Source organism: Lipophrys pholis (genome assembly GCF_963383615.2).
Source record: "Lipophrys pholis genome assembly, chromosome: 1".
Taxonomy (NCBI): Eukaryota; Metazoa; Chordata; class Actinopteri; order Blenniiformes; family Blenniidae; genus Lipophrys; species Lipophrys pholis.
This window is the reverse complement of record NC_137635.1, coordinates 55,357,726-55,375,662: the sequence shown is the minus strand read 5'-3', so window position 1 is coordinate 55,375,662 and position 17,937 is coordinate 55,357,726. Positions and strand designations below refer to the sequence as shown.

Sequence of the window (17,937 nt, the reverse complement as noted above, 5' to 3'; positions counted from 1 at the left end):
AACAGAAACAAAAACATAAAAAATTAGGAAAAATATACACGTCAGCGTATAAAAAACTCAAAATGGGTCAAAAGCTTAAATGTTCAAATTGTCCAAAAGAAGAAAAATCTATAAAAAAATGTAACCTGCTAAAATCAGGTCCAAAAACTGAGATGTAATGAAACGTTTAATTCTTGTTCCAACGACACACAAAAGGTTTTAAGTCTCTACACCTCATTTTAACAGTAAACATGTTTTTACAGCTCCGCTAAGAATGAAAACGACAAAAACGGCGAAAAGCAAAGAAAAAGAGTAAAAACACACACACACACACACACACACACACACACACACACACACACACACACACACACACACACACACACACACACACACACACACACACACACACACACACACACACACACACACACACACACACACACACACACACACACACACACACACACACACACACACACACACACACTGGACTTGCCTTAAGCAGAGGAAGAGCAGGAAGGCCAGGACGAGCGCCCCCACAGAGATGCAGTGACCCAGGTAGTTGATGATCAGAGCTACTTTGTAATGGACGGGGTATTTCCTCTGTGGACGGAACAAACAGAACCGTTAACGGAGCGTCTGGAGAGACCGTGAGAAGTGGGAGGAGCCACGTAGTCTGACGATGAAACCATCAGCCGTGTTGTTCAGTCATCACTCTTCGGTGGAGGTCAGTGAGAATCGGTCAATATTTTCTGTACAAAGTGTGAACTGAAGCTCGGATCATTTCTCATTTGCGGGTTTGATTATCACCGAGTGGATCACAGCGCGAGTCTTTATTGGGACTCATTCTAAAGGATCTGCGAGCCGCCGAGGCTGAACGTGACTCAGAACATGAAGCAGAGATAAACGAGGGCGTGACTCCGTCTGTTCTCGCTCTTTTCCTGCCTGCAGCTTCACGGCGGTTCGCTTCAGATGATCGTAGCCTGCAGGAGTCAGAGGAAATAGAGATGGACGCAGTGGAACAGTGCACGTGTGCAGTGACCCACACACACACACACACACACACACACACACACACACACACACACACACACACACACACACACACACACACACACACACACACACACACACACACACACACACACACACACACACACACACACACACACACACACACACACACAGCTCTCTGAATGTGTGTGTTGTTGATGGTGAAGCTGCTGCGTCGCCTCGCTGACCTTCTCCTCCAGAATCGGTTCACAGTTGGAATAGTTGCTCCTGGAGGCCCAGCTGCCATCGTCCAGACACTCCCTGTAGGCGCTCCCTGCAACAGGAAGTCACAGGGGGAAACAGGAAGTCACAGGAGGAAACAGGAAGTCACAGGAGGAAACAGGAAGTCACAGGAGGAAACAGGAAGTCACAGGGATGCTGGTGCTGATGCTGACACAGCTTAACCAGGAGTGTTTCAACAGTCTTCGTCAACACGGTGAGGAAGGTGAACTGTCTGCAGAACATCAACACAAACATTTCTATTCATGGCAGAAACTCAAACTGTGACTTCATTTAAACTTCATTTGAATTTCTGTAACAACCAGCTTCCATAATCTACTTCTACTCAATATCTCATTTCAAACTTCCTGTTCTGAACCTTTACCTCTCCACGTGGAGGAGGAGGAAGAGGAGGAGGAGGAGGAAGAGGAGAAAGATGAGGAGGAGGAGGAGAAAGATGAGGAGGAGCAAGAGGAGAAAGATGAGGAGGAGGAGGAAGAGGAGGAAGAGGAAGAGGAAGGGGAGGAGGAGGAGGAGGAGAAAGATGAGGAGAAAGATGAGGAGGAGGAAGAGGAGGAGGAGGAGAAAGATGAGGAGGAGGAAGAGGAGAAAGATGAGGAGGAGGAGGAGGAGGAGGAAGAGGAGGAGGAGGAGGAGGAGGAGGAAGAGGAGAAAGATGAGGAGGAGGAGGAAGAGGAGGAGGAGGAGGAGGAAGAGGAGGAAGAGGAAGGGGAGGAGGAGGAGGAGGAGAAAGATGAGAAGAAAGATGAGGAGGAGGAAGAGGAGGAGGAGGAGAAAGATGAGGAGGAGGAAGAGGAGAAAGATGAGGAGGAGGAGGAGGAGGAGGAAGAGGAGGAGGAGCACGGTGATGAAACATTCTTCTAACTAATTTCATTGACTGAAGCTCATGTTTTTATTCCTCTGATGAATTTTAATCTCAGTCTTATTAACAGACTGGATCTTCTTTGAAGCCATAATAGTGACTTTTATAAAACACTTCTTCAGCGTCACAGGAGAAGAGATGGAGACCTGAGAGCAGCATGGCAGGACGTAGTCGTGAAGAAGAGACATACCATCTTATAGAAGGAGACATTCTGTTGTTTGGGAGCAGAAAACTGCAACAAGCACCTCGGGAGGAAAAACCACGGAAAACAAGCTGACATGAGGCTGCTGGGGTTTACCCACAATGCTTTGTGTCTGGGGAAATCCCAACCCTCTGCTGTTTGTGCGACGCTGATAAATCGAAGTGCGAGAAACTTCAGCTTGTTTCAGTCCCTGAAGGCCGACGGAGAATCGAGTGACTCGCTGAAGGAGGATGTTCATCGATCACCTGCCAGCAAGAGTTTATTTAAGCAGCCGGCCTGACGGCCGCCATGTCTGGAGGGGGAGCCACACTACAGTGAGGAGCCACACTACAGTGAGGAGCCACACTACAGTGAGGAGCCACACTACAGTGAGGAGCCATACTACAGTGAGGAGCCACACTACAGTGAAGACAATAGACTACAGTGAGGAGCCATACTACAGTGAAGACAATAGACTACAGTGAGGAGCCATACTACAGTGAGGAGCCATACTACAGTGAAGACAATAGACTACAGTGAGGAGCCACACTACAGTGAGGGGCCCACACTACAGTGAAGAGCCACACTACAGTGAGGAGCCATACTACAGTGAGGAGCCACACTACAGTGAGGAGCCCACACTACAGTGAAGACAATAGACTACAGTGAGGAGCCCACACTACAGTGAAGACAATAGACTACAGTGAGGAGCCATACTACAGTGAAGACAATAGACTACAGTGAGGAGCCATACTACAGTGAGGAGCCATACTACAGTGAAGACAATAGACTACAGTGAGGAGCCATACTACAGTGAGGAGCCATACTACAGTGAAGACAATAGACTACAGTGACGATCCCACACTACAGTGAGGAGCCATACTACAGTGACGATCCCACACTACAGTGAGGAGCCCACACTACAGTGAAGACACGAGACTACAGTGAGGAGCCCACACTACAGTGAGGAGCCCACACTACAGTGAGGAGCCCACACTACAGTGAGGAGCCCACACTACAGTGAAGACACGAGACTACAGTGACGATCCCACACTACCGGGAGGAGCCCACACTACAGTGAGGAGCCCACACTACAGTGAAGACGAAGATGTTAAGAACCCGACCAGAACCCGTGTCTCTCCTGGAGAACGCTGTTTAACCACGTTTTCATTACAGTTTAAAGAATCGGGACTTTTGTTTGTCTTATTTTAACATCAGCTGCTGCTAACGGCTGCTGGCAGAGGGCACCAGTCCCCAGGGGCACCAGTGAAACTAAAACACCGGACAGTGAAGCACCATCGGAACGATCCAGAGTTTATTGATAAATATATAAAAATATATACTCTTCTATTTATTATTTGATCTGATAGCCAGTGGATGTTCACTCTCTGCATCTCATCGGGGGGGTTAGTTGTGCACGACGGGGAAAAGCTCGGATGACTTCGCCCACGCCGTGGTTGTACTATAACGTAAAGGGAAACGAGCGGGGCTGAGGCGAGTAGAGGCGAGTAGAGGCGAGTAGAGGCGAGTAGAGGCGAGTAGAGGTGAGTAGAGGCGAGTAGAGGCGAGTAGAGGTGAGTAGAGGCGAGTAGAGGCGAGTAGAGGCGAGTAGAGGTGAGTAGAGGCGAGTAGAGGCGAGTAGAGGCGAGTAGAGGTGAGGTGAGTAGAGGCGAGTAGAGGTGAGTAGAGGCGAGTAGAGGCGAGTAGGAGCTCGTGGAAAACACACAACCCCAAAACCCGCTGACCCTGCACTTCTCTGTCCTCAACTGAAAGAGTGTGATGAGTTCTGCTGCTGCCGGGAACCGTCAGGCTGCGACACACCGTCATCACAACCTGGCCTAGTTTCCTCTGTTCAAGCCACGGAAATTACATTTCCGTGGCTCCGGGGAAACTCAGGCAGAACGGCTCAGGTGTGGCTCACACCAGTTCTTTGATCACTGCTTTTGAAACGGAATGGCTTCCGTCTCCACCGCTTCCCCAGAACCCTTCAAATCACCGCTTATTCTTCAGAGTGAACCAGGAGTTTGTTAATGAGGCGGAACAGTCACACTGGATTTAGTGTTTCCCTCAGGAAACACAGCGCTGTGTGTGTGTGTGTGTGTGTGTGTGTGTGTGTGTGTGTGTGTGTGTGTGTGTGTGTGTGTGTGTGTGTGTGTTTATGAGTTCAAGCCTTGAAGGGACTAAAGCTGAATTAAAAGCAGGATGAGAGGAAATAATCTATTCAGGTGCAGTTGATGGACAGAGAGGAGGAGGAGTGGGAGGAAGATGATGGACAGAGAGGAGGAGGAGTGGGAGGAAGATGATGGACAGAGAGGAGGAGGAGTGGGAGGAAGATGATGGACAGAGAGGAGGAGGAGTGGGAGGAAGATGATGGACAGAGAGGAGGAGGAGTGGGAGGAAGATGATGGACAGAGAGGAGGAGGAGTGGGAGGAAGATGATGGACAGAGAGGAGGAGGAGTGGGAGGAAGATGATGGACAGACAGGAGGAGGAGTGGGAGGAAGATGATGGACAGCAGGAGAGGTGGTGAGCGGAGGAGCATGAAAATGTCCATGACAGAAAAGAGACGAAGCTTGACTAAAGGTTTAAGTCATTGAGATGTGAAGACAACCTGACCAAACTCAATCTAGAGGCTGAACCACCAGAGCACCACCAGAGAACCACCAGAGAACCACCAGAGAACCACCAGAGAACCACCAGAGGACCACCAGAGAACCACCAGAGGACCACCAGAGAACCACCAGAGAACCACCAGAGGACCACCAGAGAACCACCAGAGGACCACCAGAGGACCACCAGCGAACCACCAGAGGACCACCAGAGGACCACCAGAGGACCACCAGAGGACCACCAGAGAACCACCAGAGGACCACCAGAGAACCACCAGAGAACCACCAAAGGACCACCAGAGAACCACCAGAGGACCACCAGAGGACCACCAGAGGACCACCAGAGGACCACCAGAGAACCACCAGAGAACCACCAGAGAACCACCAGAGGACCACCAGAGAACCACCAGAGAACCACCAGAGGACCACCAGAGAACCACAGGAGGAAGTCAAGCAAACAACAAACTCGGAATGAATTCACTGGGACGGTAGAAAACATCCGTCCACCTGGAACTTACTCGTTTCCATGACAACGGTTCAACTGAAAATATCGGTTTTGTTTCAGAAAAGTTTTGCGTTTAAACATCAATCTCCTGAAAACGATGCTTGTTTCCACGGAAACAGCAGACACACCGAGAACAATGTAGTTCTCATGTTGGTCCACTAGTTGGTGCTGTTGTTAGTAAGTACTGACCCCTTTGTGGCAGGTTTAGATTGGACCACCAGTACCAGCGGTATCAACCCGTGCCAAACCAAACAGAACTCCTTCACTACAGTAGAAAGTCAAACTCTTTGAGGAACCAGGCGGTTCCGAGCTGCTCCACGGATCAGAACACGTTAGTGTCCATTGACTCTAACCCTCCAACATCAACATGTCTACGTCACGGCAGTGGAAGTGACTGTCGGGCCTTAATTGACCCGAGTTTGATCAAACACATGGTGGCAGCTGAACAGTTCACGGAGAACCACGACGGGCCGTCCTTGTCACATTGATTCTCCTCTGGGTTTGTCGGAGGCGCTGATCCTGTTCAGAGCTGCTGCTCCGACAGTTTCAGCACAAACTGGACTGGAAATGAGATTTATGAGAGACACTGAGGACGCACTGTGCGATGACACTGGTTTGAACACATTTCTCTGAACAGCTCGCAGCTACTCCGACTGCAGGACTGCAGAACCGTTTTTGTTCCAGAACAGCAGTTTGCTCCCCAAATGACTTTGAGGAGATGGAGATGAACTCTGACCCGGGAACAGGAAACGTCTTTACTGTCAATGAACAACGTGTAATGGTGTAGAATCTATATGAGAACCAGAGTAAAACCCAGTAACAAGAACCCGTCTCACATCAACACCATCCTGAGAGGAAACTCAAGTAGATGTAGAAAATGCTGAATCATGAAGATTGAACTGAAGAAAGAGAGAGACGGTACTGAGCTGGGTTCTCAATAAAATGATGTCTGTTTGCATCAAACCTGTTTTGAGTCATTTGTAGGGGATGCCTGAAGGTGAGGGTTCGAACACGTGACCAGTGGCCAGTGAGCAGGACGTGGCGGCTCTGTTGGCTTGTTTTGTGTCGTTCTGGGTCACAGAGAATCGTTGTGTTCATGTGCTGATGACTTGGACCGGGTCACGACCCTCTGGAGTGTCTCTGCTCCTTTCCTGTGTAGCTGATGACCCCAACCAGCTCAGGGATTGGTCCAACCAGAGACGACCTCAGCTTCACCTGCTGCTCCTCCAATCAGACGACGCCAATCAACATTGAAGCAGGACAGCCGTGTGACGGCGCTGCTCGCCCGGCGTGGAGGTTTTCTTTTTCCTATTGCAGCACAAATTCAGAAGAGTCCGACGGACTCTGACTGACGCCTGATTTAAAGCTGAAGAGTGAAACAACCATCAGAGTTCTGGAGCTGCAACATAATTCTGCACGTGAGGTCCATGTTGGTTTAACCTCTTTAATGCTGGACTGAAGAAAAGTTCTCACCACTTTTGTCTTGAATTGTCATGAGTTCCTGTGCCTGACGTCACAATGTCAGAGCTGGATCGTCTTCTGTTCTCCGGTTCTCTTTCTTTTCCAGAACCACACTCAACTTCTGTTTTGCGTTTCGCCTCCATCGTTCAGCTTGTGTGGCTGTTGCGCCGGTTTCCCTGTCGTTTGTGATGTAACGTCCTGCCGCTTTGAGCCGGACGGCTGTCCGTGGTCACATGACTTCATCTGTCCACAGAGCGGAATCGCTCCACTGCATGATAGTTCAAATCCACGTCGACAGACTTGGTCACCATCACCCGTCTTCTGTCGGAGACGGTCAGAATCACAGTGTGAGTCAGCAACTCCAGAAGAATCCGGCTCCATGTTCCGTCTGGGAACCGAGTCTGACGCCGTGGAGTCTTTAGAACTTTGGAACGGTTCCTACGTCTGAATATTGGACCGAATCAAACCAACAATCGTATGAATCCTCTGAACGCTGATTTCATAAAGGATGAGCAAGAAGTGAAAGTTGTAGTAGAAAGAGAGAGAGAGAGAGAGAGAGAGAGAGAGAGAGAGAGAGAGAGAGAGAGAGAGAGAGAGAGAGAGAGAGAGAGAGAGAGAGAGAGAGAGAGAGAGAGAGAGAGAGAGAGAGAGAGAGAGAGAGAGAGAGAGTTTTCAAGCTTAGACCAGTGTGTCATTCCTCCAGAGACGACTGGAACTCTGTTAGAACATCCATGATGTTTATACCTGCAGAGCTGGAGTCACCTACCAGGTGAGAGAGGATCTGGAGTCACCTACCAGGTGAGAGAGGATCTGGAGTCACCTACCAGGTGAGAGAGGGGATCTGGAGTCACCTACCAGGTGAGAGAGGGGATCTGGAGTCACCTACCAGGTGAGAGAGGATCTGGAGTCACCTACCAGGTGAGAGAGGATCTGGAGTCACCTACCAGGTGAGAGAGGGGATCTGGAGTCACCTACCAGGTGAGAGAGGATCTGGAGTCACCTACCAGGTGAGAGAGGGGATCTGGAGTCACCTACCAGGTGAGAGAGGATCTGGAGTCACCTACCAGGTGAGAGGGGGGCTGGAGTCACCTACCAGGTGAGAGAGGATCTGGAGTCACCTACCAGGTGAGAGAGGATCTGGAGTCACCTACCAGGTGAGAGAGAGGATCTGGAGTCACCTACCAGGTGAGAGAGAGGATCTGGAGTCACCTACCAGGTGAGAGAGGGGATCTGGAGTCACCTACCAGGTGAGAGAGGGGATCTGGAGTCACCTACCAGGTGAGAGAGGGGAGCTGGAGTCACCTACCAGGTGAGAGAGGATCTGGAGTCACCTACCAGGTGAGAGAGGGGAGCTGGAGTCACCTACCAGGTGAGAGAGGATCTGGAGTCACCTACCAGGTGAGAGAGGGGATCTGGAGTCACCTACCAGGTGAGAGAGGATCTGGAGTCACCTACCAGGTGAGAGGGGGGCTGGAGTCACCTACCAGGTGAGAGAGGATCTGGAGTCACCTACCAGGTGAGAGAGGATCTGGAGTCACCTACCAGGTGAGAGAGAGGATCTGGAGTCACCTACCAGGTGAGAGAGGGGATCTGGAGTCACCTACCAGGTGAGAGAGGGGATCTGGAGTCACCTACCAGGTGAGAGAGGGGAGCTGGAGTCACCTACCAGGTGAGAGAGGATCTGGAGTCACCTACCAGGTGAGAGAGGGGAGCTGGAGTCACCTACCAGGTGAGAGGGGGGCTGGAGTCACCTACCAGGTGAGAGAGGGGATCTGGAGTCACCTACCAGGTGAGAGAGGGGAGCTGGAGTCACCTACCAGGTGAGAGAGGGGAGCTGGAGGCAGAGCGACTGAACATCAGGCTGAACATGTGTTTCCATCAGTGTGACGTTTTCTGCCTCCAGCTGAGATGGAGGAGACGTTTGGTAAAGATCAGAATCAGCCACTTCCTGCAGCTCCACCTCAGACATGTTAAACCTTTGGAAGGAACCAAGTTGAAGGCCCCGTTGTCACAGCAACCATTTCAAGTGAATACAAAACCTCCGTTGCGTTTCCATTGTTGGTGTTCGGAGCAAACACAACTCTTTGGAAACGGCTCCCAAAGAAGAACTTTTTGAATATGCTCTGACTTCGTCGCCATGTAAACGGACGAAAACGACACTTTCTGAAAATGCTCAGGTGGTCCTGGTCACCATAGTAACTGGGAGTTCTGCACATGCTCATTAGAGACCGTGGTGTCATGACTCCCAGTCCATGTTCTCCATGTACTTTTAATTTGACATAATAATGATCCAACGTGGGTGTTTTATTTTGACAGTCATTTAAATAACAATCCAGCTTGGTAGTTTTATTTTGACAGTCACCATTATAACAATCCAGCTTGGTGGTTTGTCCACTAGATTGTCCATGTTCTGAATGTCCAGTGTCTCTGAGTGTGTGTGTGTGTGTGTGTGTGTGTGTGTGTGTGTGTGTGTGTGTGTGTGTGTGTGTGTGTGTGTGTGTGTGTGTGTGTGTGTGTGTGTGTGTGTGTGTGTGTGTGTGTGTGTGTGTGCTTTCAGTGCTAAAACTAACAACAGCTCCCACTAGTGGCTCAACATGAAAACTACATCGTTTTCGGTGTTTCTGATGTCTCCGTGGACATGGACAGGATTTTTCAAAACATTTTCATGTAAATGAAAATGCAAACACCTTCCATCAAAGTGTTGTCATGGAAACAGGTCCTAAACTGTCCCACGCTATAAGTTGAATCTGTTGCATGCTGGGAAAGCAGAACATTTAAATGTTCTTTAACAGAGTAATCTCCTGGATTGTCAGAATGAATATATTATAATATGTATTTTAACCCTAACCTTATATAACAAATGAGTCCTAATCAACACGTAACACAGGAATATAAAGTGTAGAAAAGAAAATCGGGGTAAATGTGACTGGTAGAGCTAAAGATGGAGTCACATGACTAATCAGTCTGTAAACCTCCTCGTATGTTTAAGAAGACGAGTGAAGCCAACAAGCCGCCGGCGCTGCAGGAGGAGGTGCAGGAGGAGGTGCAGGAGGAGGTGCAGGAGGAGATGCAGGAGGAGATGCAGGAGGAGATGCTGGAGGAGCTGCAGGAGGAGGTGCAGGAGGAGATGCTGGTGGAGGTGCAGGAGGAGGTGCAGGAGGAGATGCAGGAGGAGATGCAGGAGGAGATGCTGGAGGAGCTGCAGGAGGAGGTGCAGGAGGAGATGCAGGAGGAGATGCAGGAGGAGATGCTGGAGGAGCTGCAGGAGGAGGTGCAGGAGGAGATGCAGGAGGAGATGCTGGAGGAGATGCTGGAGGAGCTGCAGGAGGAGGTGCAGGAGGAGATGCTGGAGGAGGTGCAGGAGGAGGTGCAGGAGGAGGTGCAGGAGGAGCTGCAGGAGGAGCTGCAGGAGGAGGTGCAGGAGGAGGTGCAGGAGGAGCTGCAGGAGGAGATGCAGGAGGAGGTGCAGGAGGAGATGCAGGAGGAGATGCAGGAGGAGATGCAGGAGGAGATGCAGGAGGAGCTGCAGGAGGAGATGCAGGAGGAGCTGCAGGAGGAGATGCTGGCTGAGGTTTCACTCAGTCTGTGTGAAGTTCCTGCTTCCATTTTCCAGGCTGTTGGTCAGTCGCCTGCTGGCGGCTCTGCTGGTCAGGTGGACAGACACCATGTGTCACTCTGAGGCTTCAGGGGAAACCAGAGGAGGAGGAGGAGGAGGAGGAGGAGGAGGAGGAGGAGGAGGAGTCAACCCCTGTGAAACAGGCGTCCTCCCGGTTCACTTCACTTCCTGACAGAAAGCTTTTCTGTTTGTTTAAACTTAAGTTTGTTCTTTAAAGCCTGAAAATGGGACTGAGTTCCTCTGGAGGAGGGTTCAGTACCTTATCAAGCTGAAAACCAAGCTGAGATCAGAGAGGCTGAATATTCAGCCTGAATACTGGCGTATTAATACCAATAGATATCTAAAAAAAATACAATTCTTCAGCCTATTCCATAATCTAGAGACGCACCAAAACCACTTCTTTTAAAGGGTAGTACAAGTACTAACCTTTAGCTGCTTGCCAATACTGAGTATCGATACGAGTACTTTCATACCGTCATAAAGTCTCATTCATACTCCACATACAAGTGATATAGAATTCTATGTGTTGTGCCTCTCTCCGCTCTGCACTGAGCTACTGGAGCCTGGAGACGTTTAGCAGGTAGCATGTAGCATCACTGGGGTGTGAGCCTGAAACTCTGTAGCATGTAGCATGTAGCATCACTGGGGTGTGAGCCTGAAACTCTGTAGCATGTAGCATGTAGCATCACTGGGGTGTGAGCCTGAAACTCTGTAGCATGTAGCATGTAGCATCACTGGGGTGTGAGCCTGAAACTCTGTAGCATGTAGCAGGTAGCATGTAGCATCACTGGGGTGTGAGCCTGAAACTCTGTAGCATGTAGCATGTAGCATCACTGGGGTGTGAGCCTGAAACTCTGTAGCATGTAGCATGTAGCATGTAGCATGGCTCGGTGTCACGTGCTCAGCAGCTAAACAACTGAGCAACGTTAGGCTAACTCTGCTGGTTGTTGGTTGCTGGTTGCCGGTGAGGAAGTTGCCGGTGTCGTACAAACTATCTTCCTCCTCCTCTGGATATTTCATCAGAACATCATTTATAGTCGTTCTTACTTTAGTGGTTCTCATTAATATTAAAGAACCTCCAGACTGGACGTTGCTCATCCTCTCTCTCTCTGCTGACGCTGACGTCTTGTGATACTGACCGGGTTTTATCAGAGCTTTTAGCAGTACCAGTACGAGTAGCAGGAGTAGCAGCAACCGCAGCAACTGCAGCAACCACAACATCCACAGCAACCACAACAACCACAGCAACCACAACCACAACAACCATAGAAACCGCAACCACAGCAACCACAACCACAGCAACCGCAGAAACCGCAACAACCACAGCAACCCCAACAACCACAGCAACCACAACCACAACAACCATAGAAACCACAACCACAGCAACCACAACCACAGCAACCACAACAACCACAGCAACCACAACCACAACAGCCATAGAAACCACAACCACAGCAACCACAACCACAGCAACCCCGACAACCACAGCAACCCCAACAACCACAGAAACCGCAACAACCACAGCAACCCCAACACCCGCAACAACCACAGCAACCCCAACAACCACAGCAACCCCAACACCCCAACAACCACAGAAACCGTAGAAACCGCAACAACCACAGAAACCGTAGAAACCGCAACAACCACAGCAACCCCAACACCCGCAACAACCACAGAAACCGTAGAAACCGCAACAACCACAGCAACCCCAACAACCACAGCAACCCCAACAACCACAGCAACCCCAACACCCGCAACAACCACAGCAACCCCAACAACCACAGCAACCCCAACACCCGCAACAACCACAGCAACCCCAACAACCACAGCAACCCCAACAACCACAGAAACCGCAACAACCACAGCAACCCCAACACCCGCAACAACCACAGCAACCCCAACAACCACAGCAACCCCAACACCCCCAACAACCACAGCAACCCCAACAACCACAGCAACCCCAACAACCACAGCAACCCCAACAACCACACTGTTATGTTGATATCTGTTGTGAAACAAAGCTGCTGTCCTTCTCCCTCCTCCTCTCTCCTCCTCCTCCTCCTCTCTTCCTCTCTCCTCCTCCTCCTCTCTCCTCTTTCCTTCTCTCTCCTCCTCTATCCTTCGCTCTCCTCCTCTCTCCTCCTCCTCTCTCTCCTTCTCTCTCTCTCCTCCTCTCTCCTCTCCTCCTCCTCTCTCTCTCCTCTCCTCTCTCCTCTCTCTCTCCTCCTCCTCTCTCCTCTCTCTCTCCTCTCCTCTCTCCTCTCCTCCTCCTCTCTCCTCTCCTCCTCCTCTCTCTCTCCTCTCCTCTCTCCTCTCTCTCTCCTCCTCCTCTCTCCTCTCCTCTCTCTCTCTCCCTCTCTCCCCTCCTCCTCCTAGTCTCTCTCTCCTCCTCCTCCTCTCTCCTCTCCTCCTCTCCTCTCCTTCTCTCTCCTCCTCTCTCTCCTCTCTCCTCCTCCTCTCTCCTCTCCTGTCTCTCCTTCTCTCTCCTCTCCTCTCTCCTCCTCTCTCTCTCTCCTCTCTCTCTCTCTCTCTCCCTCTCTCCCCTCCTCCTCCTAGTCTCTCTCTCTCTCTCTCCTCTCTCTCTCTCTCTCTCTCTCTCTCTCCCCTCCTCCTACTCCTCTCTCTCTCTCCTCTCCCCTCTATTAACACCGATCATAACAAGGATAAAGGATTTGGGACGCTCCATCTCCTGTGTGACTGTGAGATAAATTTATCAGAAGAACAATTAGATTTGCGCGGTGCAGGAAGCAGGAAGCAGGAAGCAGGTCAGTGATCCGAGGCCTGAAACGCTGCGCTCTGCTTTTATTCCTGTGGCTGAAGGTCTCCTGCTGCCGGGCGGCTCCACTGCCGGGCGACATGGCCGCCGAGCAGCAGTAATGAAGGATTCTGGTTTACATGGACTGAACATGGCTGCAGCGGCGCACCACCCAACAAATGCACCACAAAAAAAAAACAGGAACAGCAGAGTTTAAAAATGCATAAAGCTCTTAAGCCACTCTTCCAACATTAATATTTATAAATGCTTGAAAAGATGGAAGAGAATTTGTGGTCACTAATCGAAGTGTAAATCTGCAGAAATCAGTTTGTTGACTTTTTGACAAGAAGCTGTGTTTATCAGGAGTCGCTGAACATTTCTAATCCATGAAGCGTCTGAAGAGAGGATCTATTGTTAGTGCTGCTCCAGTTCAGCTGAACACGTTACAACCTACTGAATGCCGACTGAGTTTCAGAAGGAAGGTTTCGATTTATCGCTGCTTGCTGCTGACAGCCGAGTCAGAGCTTTAGTGGAACTCAGTGAGAACGTTTCATCTTGTTCCACTGCTGACGGACAAATTCTGAGAATTTTAATACTGAAAGAGACAATGTTTGGTTTACGCTGCCTCTTCTTTTTTTAACCTTTCTGTCGTCACTCTGGCCTTGAGTGTTAGTCGGAGGTTTCCACGACATGCAGGAAACAAGAGGAGCGAGAGAGAACATCCGGAGTGTATTTAAGCACTTCGGCTCCGTTTACACGACGACAATTTCCAGTTAAAAGACCAAATCTTGGTCGCGGAGTCGAGCCACTGAAACACAACTTTTTGACAATGCGCCGTCTCCATGGCAACTCCCATTGTTAATGTTCAGAGTGGATTGTTCTCCGCTGCATGTAATTTATTACAGAAACAAACAGAACTAACAGAACCAACATTAGAACTGTATCGTTTTCAGAACGTTGCCATGGAAACGTAAAACTTTTCAGAAACATCATGCATAAACAATACGTCTGCACTTAAAACATTGTGTGACCAGAGCCTTAGGCCCCGCCCCCACGACAACGCTGTTTCACGTAACCATGGGGTCAGTCCGAACATCCTGACGACGTTTCAGCCGCCTGAAAGCAGCTTCTTTTTTAAAAACGGGTTCCAGAGTGGAGGAATTAGAAAACTCCACCTCAGCTAAAACGTGTGGACGAACGAGACGCACATTAGCTGAAAACGATGATGTCATGGCCCCGCCTTTGGACCTAAACCCCGCCTCTCTCTCCGTGACGTCACTAAACACCAGCATGGCGGACGACCTGCTCCAGGTGGCGCTGCAGGAGCTGCTGATGTCCGTCGATTTAATGAGGCCACATGTTGATTTCTCCAATTCGAGCATTTTTTTCATGAGGAGCAGGTCTTCTTCTCCATTTGTGGTGTTTGTGGTGTGTTTCTGTGGCAGCGTTCCAGCGCCACCTACAGGCCTGGCATGTGAACTCCATTGTTTAGTGTAGTTTTCATGTGTCGCCTGGACACAGATGTTTCCCATATGAGGCGGGGGAAATGTTTTCATCAATGCCCGGGAGAAAACGGAGGTTTTTGGCGGGTGTGGGCGGGGCCTGGGCGGGGCCTGGGTGGGGCCTGGGCGGGGCCTGGGCGGGGCCTGGGCGGGGCCTGGGCCGGTCTACGTTCCACCACCTGATCGGGTGGAGTCTCCGCCTGAGTTCTGCTTGTTCTTGGCAATATGTTTCATGGAAACACTCCTCATGACTAGATACCAAACAGACTTGTGTGATTGACCCGGATGTGCTTTCTGTCCACGTCCCTGACGAGTGGACCGACCAGGCTGATCGGAGGATCATAACCTCCAGGAGGAGCAGGTCAGACTGGAGGTTCATGTCGGGTTCTCCAGACACCAGAGGCTGAGTGTCTCTGTGAGCCGGCCGGGAGGAGAAACCACCGCGGGTCAGCTTCCAGTGCTGCTACACATCCAGCTTCTCTCCTGGTTCTAGATGGACCCACAAGTAACATATAATGACTAGAACATAATAAAGATTGACTGACTGCATTTAGTTCATTATTACACACTGAAGATGAATAAACCGCTCTGTCCTTTAATGTCCACTGTCCTGGAACAGCTGGAAGTCTCCTTCTCTGAGTCTGGTTCTGCAGGTTCCTCCTCCTCCTCCGAATGTGGTTCTGCAGGTTCCTTCTCCTCATCTGAATCTGGTTCTGCAGGTCCCTCCTTCTCTGAATCTGGTTCTGCAGGTCCCTCCCCTCCGTCTGGTTCTGCAGAGGTTCCTCCTTCTCTGAATCTGGTTCTGCAGGTTCCTCCTCCTCTGAGTCTGGTTCTGCAGGTTCCTCCTCTTCTGAATCTGGTTCTGCAGGTTCCTCCTCCTCCAAATGTGGTTCTGCAGGTTCCTTCTCCTCATCTGAATCTGGTTCTGCAGGTTCCTCCCCTCTGTCTGGTTCTGCAGGTTCCTCCTTCTCTGAATCTGGTTCTGCAAGTTCCTCCTCCTCTGAGTCTGGTTCTGCAGGTTCCCCCTTCTCTGAATCTGGTTCTACAGGTTTCTCCTCCTCTGAGTCTGGTTCTGCAGGTTCCTCCTCCTCTGGGTTCCTGGATACGTTTCAGCCAAACAGATGATATTGATGTTCCACCCAGAGGCCGGGCCGATGCCGTGTTCAATAAATCTAATCCTGAATCCAAGCAGTAGAAGAGTCTGCTTCAGAGCGGCGGCGCTGCACCAAATGTCTTAAAAAACATCTTCAAGCTTCTGACTTTTGAATGTATTTATTATTAACTATTAACCTGAATCACATGAAATTATTCAGAGATGATTTGTCATCATCAAGGATCAATCCATTAGATTCTGGGACGTTAACGACAAACCGTTTCTGAAGAAATCCCCAAAGACTGAAAAACAAACTGTCCCTGCAAAGTGGATGAGAGGCTCCTCATGGAGGAGATCAAAGGAGATCAGCGTCTGTTGCCATGGAGACGTGGCTTTTGTAAAAACCATTCACCAGAACTGCATGAAATTTTCAGAGATGATTTGTCTTTTTCCAAGGATGGTTCCGTTAAATATTGAGAACGACTGGGTCAAAGGTCAAGCTCAAGGTCCCGAAGAGGACAAAAACATATTTTTGTCAGTTCCAACCTGATTGATGTCAAACCAACAGAAATGTTCGGTTGTCAATTCCCTACCCTCTGATAGGCCACAAGCTCCAGTGACATCATCACCCTTCCAGTGGTTAGGGGTCAAAGGTCAGAGGAGGGGTCACACAGAAATGGTAAAAAGAGTGTACATCAAACTGGGAACATGAATCAGTCCAAGCGACCAGGACAGAAGATGGAAGCAGTGGTGGGTCAATAACCTTGTGATCTATTGGTTTCCATGGTGACATATGTGGTGTTGGTGAAGGTCTGGGTTCTAGAGTCTGATTAATCTGGATCCAAAGGGATTAACTGTGGAGCCACCAGTCCTGACCAGCTGCACTCTGGACGTTCACAGCCAGTCGCTTCCTCCAGCTGACCGTCATCAGCGCCGTCCTGCAGCACTCCCCTGGACGCTCAGTCCAGAGTCTGCTGCTCTGCTTTCACACGCTCCTTACAAAGCAGCCAAACAACAACAAGCCAAACAACAACAAGCCAAACAACAACAAGCCAACCATCAGCAATACCAACACAAGAAGCAGTAACAGGGACAGTAAATAACAACAAACTTTGCTTTTCATCTATTCAACTGTGTGTGTGTGTGTGTGTGTGTGTGTGTGTGTGTGTGTGTGTGTGTGTGTGTGTGTGTGTGTGTGTGTGTGTGTGTGTGTGTGTGTGTGTGTGTGTGTGTGTGTGTGTGTGTGTTGGAGCTTCTTTGTTAGAAAAAGAAAAGAACAAAATCTCTTCATTTAGAAACAAAGTTATTATTACTGCTGCGGTCACACAACTTCAAACATTTAACACACACACACACACACACACACACACACACACACACACACACACACACACACACACACACACACACACACAGTGAGGAGAACTCACTGCTGGTGTTGTACTTGACTCCGTTGATGAACTCGGGACACGGTCTCTCCACGAGCCTCCCGGTGTTGCTCCGCGGCCAACAAGTCCCGATCTCATCCGTCGTGGCGTTGCAATAAAAACCTGCAGGAGGAGAAGACGCGCAGGCTTACAGCTGCTCCAAGCATCGGGGGTCTCCCCGGACCCCCGGAGGTCTCACCGGATCACGGAGGACGCGCCAGGGACGACGCACATCCGCTTACCGTCCGCGCCGAGCAGCGACGTTGACGCGTTTTCCAGAAAAGTGTGTTGGAAGGCGTCCAGCAGGCTGCAGTTCAGGTCCGCCAGCTCCCCGAAGATGACTTCGTAGACCGCAGCATCCATGGTGCGCACCGAGTCCCGTCCACGTGAACCGGAGCGACGGTAACGAGTCCGAGCGCCCCCGCTGTGAGCGCGTCCTCGGCCAATCACAAGCGCGTCGCTGTCGGCGCGCAACCGTCGGAAAGCCAGCCGCCACACCGACCGGAGAGATCAGGGACACACACACACACACACACACACACACACACACACACACACTGCTGAAGGAGATTAGAGTCAAACACAAATAATCTCACAAGTCCAAACAAACATCTCCTGGGAAATTCTCCCTATAATACTTTTATTTTCATCG

The 17,937-nt window shown here is 50.2% G+C and overlaps 1 protein-coding gene across 1 annotated transcript in view; it reads right to left on the bottom strand.

The window, feature by feature from the left end:
- Positions 1-17,707, bottom strand: part of LOC308124063 (corticotropin-releasing factor receptor 2) — a 26,581-nt gene extending 8,874 nt beyond the window's left edge. The window contains exons 1-4 of the mRNA XM_080486863.1: positions 17,528-17,707; positions 17,289-17,408; positions 1,224-1,309; positions 479-585 (exon numbers count right to left, since the gene is read on the bottom strand). Of these exons, the coding sequence (XP_080342989.1) occupies positions 479-585; positions 1,224-1,309; positions 17,289-17,408; positions 17,528-17,648 (434 nt within the window). The 5' untranslated portion in view covers positions 17,649-17,707. The remainder of the gene's footprint in view (positions 1-478; positions 586-1,223; positions 1,310-17,288; positions 17,409-17,527) is intronic.
- Positions 17,708-17,937: the final 230 nt, after the last annotated feature.